This window comes from Ictalurus punctatus, chromosome 22 (genome assembly GCF_001660625.3).
Source record: "Ictalurus punctatus breed USDA103 chromosome 22, Coco_2.0, whole genome shotgun sequence".
NCBI classification, from domain to species: Eukaryota; Metazoa; Chordata; class Actinopteri; order Siluriformes; family Ictaluridae; genus Ictalurus; species Ictalurus punctatus.
The window spans coordinates 12,128,624-12,134,577 of record NC_030437.2 but is presented as its reverse complement, the minus strand read 5'-3'; the positions used below and the strand labels follow the sequence as shown (position 1 = coordinate 12,134,577).

Here is a 5,954-nt window from a genome sequence, read left to right as displayed (position 1 = left end):
AAGGACGTAAAACTTTTGAAGAGCTGTAGCTGTGTGCCATTTCTATAAAATCTGCTGTGTGCATGTGTGTGTGTGTGTGTGTGTGTGTGTGTGTGTGTGTGTGTGTGTGTGTGTGTGTGTGTGTGTGTGTTATGGCTCTTTCTGTTCTTTCTACAACCTTGTATTTGTTTCTGGTCATACGATGGCTATCTTGTGGCATTTGCTATATATGTGTATCCCTCTACTGGTTCCATTAAGAGCTCTGTGTTTGGATTGGTCACTTTGTATTAAAAAAAGTCTGCAAAACAATAAAGGCAAATGTACAGTATGAAGAAAGAAGCTGTACATGTAAATCTAATGTAAAACATATTACAGAAATAAAGCAGGTTGGAGTGAGGTGAGACTCAGGTGCTTGCTTTAGTCTGTCTGACCTAGGTGAAAGAAATGGCAACAGCTGTCTTCATTTTTGATAAGTGTAGCTTCAGGGTTCACTGTTTGACTGATTTAGGAGGATAGTGTTCCCTTCATACCTCACTGTGACCTGGAGAAGGCACCGGCACTCTCAGATCTGACCATCCGTAACTGACATTGAGTGCATTGTGTTTTTGGGTGGAGAGCTCAGTGCACACTGGCCTAAAGGTACATTCCTGACGAGAGCACTGTTTGAAACACAAACCCCCTTTGTACCAAGTGGACTCACTGAATCTCTTAACTTTAGCATCCACAGGTTCTTTTTTCCACGTGTTCAAGTGTGAACTTGCACAATATTATTTTACACAAGTATAGGCATACCATAATTTTCTGTTTGCATGCATGGATACAGTCCATGTCATGGTATAGAGACGACTGGCTTAGAAGCTGCATCCAATTGTCCTTTTATCTATTTTATAGATATTCCAAGTGGAGGATGGTGCCAGGAAGGATCAGTTTCAAACATTTAATCATCCTTCCTGTACGAACACATTTTTCCAGTTGGACCTTTCATATCTGAAAATTGAAATAACCTGGAAAGACCGGAATATGCTGCAGCCAAGGGTACATTTTTTGGGTGAACCTTACTAAAGCTTTCTGAGACCTCGTTGATTTAAATTGATTAAAGCTGCTAGATCAGTACGGATTATCAAATGAAAAAACCTGTTGTGCTTGAAACTGACATCAAACCAACTGTAACTGATTAACAAAAAATTCCCTTAAATGTATACAGATTAAAATAGATTACATTAGAGTTATTATAATTCATAATATGTAGTATTTTAAATATAATTGTACTTGAAATATGTAGTATAGTATTTCAAAACTACTATAAATTTATAAAAAGTTTCTAAAGTAGAACGTTCAAAAGTAAATGGTAAATGGTCTGCACTTATATATATCACTTTTTTCCAAAGCACTTTACACTGTGTCTTATTCACCCTTTCACACACACACTCACACACCAATGGTAGCAGAGGTGCCATGCAAGGTGTTAACTTGCCATCGGGAGCAATTTGGGGTTCAGTGTCTTGCCCAAGGACACTTCGGCATGTGGAGTCATGTGGGCCAGGAATCAAACCGCGAACCCTATAATTAGTGGACAACCCGCTCTACCACCTGAGCCTCTACCACCGTCTGGACAACCCGCTCTACCACCTGAGCCTCTACCACCGTCTGGACAACCTGCTCTACCACCTGAGCCTCTACCACAGCCTCTACCACCGCTCTACCACAGCCGGCCAAAAAACTAGGAGCATAGAAATACTACTACTACTCCTACTACTACTAGTAATAATAATAATAATAATAATAATAATAATAATAATAATAAGAAGAAGAAGAAGAAGAAGAAGAAGAAGTAGAAGAAGAAATAAAACTTGACTTATTGTAAAGAAAGTGTGTTATATGCCCTGCTCATGCGTTTATCTTTGTGTTCGGATAATTACATTGCCCCAATTTACAAAAGTAGAAAAAAAATATTTCTATGATTAATTAGTTATTTATTATAATTAGTTAGTTATTAATTATAATTAATTTTATTCTAATCTTTACATCCCCCCTCTTAAAGTAGGAAAAATGACAGCATTAGGTATGCTTTAGGTATTCTTGGTCAGCCATATAAACTCTACACAAATTAAGAAAAGATTTTAGGGATCGTATGTACTTGGATGATGATATGAGAGATTAGTAGACAAGACATGGAAGTGAAAATTTTAAAACCTTATACATGAAGGCGCCAGATTATCAGATGCAGACAGGAAGATTTGCTTTGCCACAAAGAAATGTTAAATGGCTGCCTATGTCTCCTGTGAATATGACATCTACATTTTTCTTTCGGATATAATTAGACATCTTGGGGATTTCAATGTGTGTGTGGCTTGAGGACAGAAACTACAAAAAATAAAAAATAAAAACCTGACCTAAATTCACCCTATATGTGTCTAAGAGCAGTGTCTAATTTCATGGTTCATTATTAGATATTCGTGTAAATAAAACACGAGTGTTTATTGACAGAGATGTCCGGAAGCACTTTCCAATTCTACTAATCACCACAGTTTGGTTTAGAATTAAAACAAAAATCGGCGGTCAGGATGATTTATAAACTGTGTACATTACTGTGACAGAGTAACAACCTCACTCTTGGCCCCGCCTTTGTGTCTCGGCTTTATTTGCCTCAGACTCCGCCCCCTACAACCACCCCTGTGACGTCAACAGCTACGACTGCTCAGGCCCTGACCAATAGGAACAGCCGAATCTTCCGTAAGCCTCGGAGTGGATAAAGACGAGCGGCCGTGGCGGAGGAACTGATACGCGAGTCCAACGCGCTGCACTTTTGTTGTTTGTTTTTGTACTGTTGTAGTGTTTATTTTCCCCACGCGTACTTAATGAAGGATGAGAAACCCACTTCCGTGAAGGTTTTTTTTTCCTTCTCCAGTGCACGAGCCGTGACTACTAAAGAACGCGCTAACTTAGGCACGAGCTCAGTTCGGTGTAGCGGACGGAGGAGAGGAGAGGACTGAGCTAGCGAGTCAGTGCTGCTGCTTCCACACAGTTTGACGGAGAGCTGGATGAAGTGCTGACCCTCTCAGTGAAGATTACTGGGTGAAATGGATCACGGAACTGTTGAATAGCATTTGTTTTTTTTTCTTTCTTTTTTTTTGTTTTTTTTAAACACAGTTTACTACATCCGACTTCTACAGGACAAACTGCTCGAAACTCCAAGCGGAGTTGAATTACTTCTCTGGAAACACGACATGGTTTGAGAACATAACGGAGCAGCAGCTACTCTGAGCCCCTGACATGGACGTCTGATTGGCCAGCTCTCGCCTTGAAGCCAATGGCGAGGCTCGCGCGGTCAGCCCGGGGCGCCGGCTCGTACCCGTGGCCGCTCGCCTGCGCGCTCCTGTTTCTCGGCACTTGTGTGTGCGCGGGCCCGTCGTCGAATCGCGCGCGGGGCCGTCTCGTGTGCTGGCAGGCTATTATGAACTGCCAGGCAGAGCCCGAGTGCCACTACGCGTACGGACAATACGTACGCGCGTGCGATCCGGTCTTGAGCGGCCTTCGGCGCTCGTGCCCAAGCCACTGCATCTCATCACTTGTGCAACTCAACCAGACTAAGAGCGGCCCTGCGCTGGAGGACTGCAGCTGCGCAGACGACCAATTGTGTCGCGAAACCAAGCGTGCCATCGAGCCGTGCCTGCCCAGGACCAGCAGTATGGGTTGCACGGAGGCGCGGCGGCAGTGCGAGCGAGACGGACCGTGCCGCTCCGCCATGGGTGACTACCTGCAGCACTGTGGCAAGCTGTTCAGCGGCGCCACGTGCACGAGCGCGTGCCGCGGCGTCATCGCGCATATGCGCCGCCTGCCCAAGGCGCAGCTACTCGACACGTGCGTTTGCGACGGCGCAGAGCGTACCATTTGCGAATACGTCAAAGTGAGCATGAACACGCTGTGCTTCGGCATGTCGCCCGTGACCGATAAAGAAGGATCCGGGGGTTTTATCGACGAGTACGATGATGAAGATGATGATGAGGATGGAGGGGATGGTACTGAGAACGACCCGAGGAGCGCGGGGACTTGCGTGCGGTACTCGCGCGCTCTTGCCGTGCTAGCACCCATCTTGGTATTATTACGGTTTTGATTTAAAATAAACAGAACGATACCAGCTCAATGCAGCGTTCAATGCATTAGACTTTTGCTCCCGCCTGATCTGCAGCCGTTTAAATGTCTCCTTTTCTAAAAGAGTACCAAATGTAGGCTACTTTTGCGTGACTTCCAAGTCCTTTTAGGGCATTGCATCCACCTTTTCATTATCTATGCAAATGCACTGTTCATTAACTGAAATGGACATCAGGAACCATGGCACAGTTTCGATATTTATTTCTGAGCAAGATTTCTACCAGGATGTGACAAATAAAGCAAGACTAAGCTCAGTCTGACACTACTGCCTTAAAACGAGACTGCCCACTTAGAAATGCTACTCTGACATTGTCAAGCAACACTTGTTGACAGAAAGAGAAATATGTATGTACACCACACACACACACACACACACACACACACACACACACACACACACACACACATTATTTTGTTACCTAGAGATTTAACAATGCAAAGATTTAAGCAGATAGCTTTGCACTGCCATCATACAACTGCACAGCAAAATCTCTTATGTTAAATAAATTCAAAACAGTTGGACTTTTATTGACACTGCAGGTGTTGATTCAGCACTGTGGGTGTTAGTTAAACAGTAGGGATTTTGCTGTGTAGCTGTGTAAGCTATTTTATATAAAGTTGTGATTGACTGAGAGACTGAATGAATAACATTTCTATCAGGAATGCCTTTGGAAAGAATTCGGCATGCTGGAATAAATAAAAAGAAGGTCGAGCGCTAGAGCAGTCGCTCGAAAGGATCGAACAACCCAAGCATTTTCACAGCCTATATTTACATCACAGGATAGAAAGCAATATTTTGTATCATAAGATGTCTATGAAAATGAAGAGCGATTCCAGCTTTAAAGGGAAGTTGGTTATTTTGTTGTACTGGGTTTCCTTTTAAAATACTGTACAGTGTAAATAAATTCTCAGAGAAATTTTAATTGTGCTATCTATGATGAATTATGGACTGTAGAAAATGTCTAAATCCACTGTATGACTGCCTCAGTGATGTACTTTTTATAGAAGGCATAAAAACAAAAGTACAAAAACTAAAAAACGAGTGTGTGTAATCTTTTTTTTTTTTTTTTTTTTTGCATTTTTATAGTTTAATTTGATTCGGTGTCTTTTTTCAGGAGGCATGTGATCGCTTCTGTCTTCTACAAACTCTTGTGAAGCCACAAATTTAGCACTGTGTTTGAGGAACAGATTAAGCATTTTACACACACACAAACACACACACACACACGCGCAAGAAACATAGATACCCTTGACTTTGCAAACAGAAGTGTTTGCTTACAGCCTAAACTCTGACTTTCAGATCTAGTTAGAACGTAAGCCTAAAAGTGAATGGCTTTTCCCTGGGGCACGCATGCGGCAACCAGACCGGCATTTGTTTACTTTTCAATCACTCTGTTTGCTTAACAGCCTCTGCCTGCACACTGTGGCTGCGAACAAAGTTAACCTCTGCCCATCAGAAAGCCAGACAGTAGCATTGCAATATGATACGCAGTGCAACTTGTTACACTTTGTATATTTTGTCTGTGTATATGTTGTCTACTAAACCCACTTTATTAGACTTTCAGAACTATGCCTCGGCTGCTCCATGACTAATGGGGGGTCGGAAAGTTAGCTTGACTTTTAAGGTCAAGAGTCCTCGCTGGGAAAAGCTGTTGATGTGGTTTGCCGAGCTGAGCTCATTATATGATGTAGGCTAATGATGCTTAGTTGCTAACTCATTATCTTCCCATAAAGAACATGAATTAACTAGCACATAAAAAAGTTGCATAGGTGCCTGTTTTTCAATGAATTGATTAGATATATCATTAAAGTAAAACGATGAC

At 42.4% G+C, this 5,954-nt stretch overlaps 1 protein-coding gene across 1 annotated transcript; it reads left to right on the top strand.

The window, feature by feature from the left end:
• The first annotated feature begins 2,713 nt into the window (after nt 1-2,713).
• Nucleotides 2,714-5,054, top strand: gas1a (growth arrest-specific 1a). Its single transcript, XM_017452531.3, has one exon. It carries the CDS (start codon nt 3,290-3,292, stop codon nt 4,091-4,093), a length of 804 nt encoding a protein of 267 aa, XP_017308020.1. The 5' UTR covers nt 2,714-3,289; the 3' UTR covers nt 4,094-5,054.
• Nucleotides 5,055-5,954: the final 900 nt, after the last annotated feature.

Bases quoted from the DNA above. Each gene is read 5' to 3' on its own strand.
- gas1a (XM_017452531.3), top strand. From the start codon at position 3,290: ATGGCGAGGCTCGCGCGGTCAGCCCGGGGCGCCGGCTCGTACCCGTGG.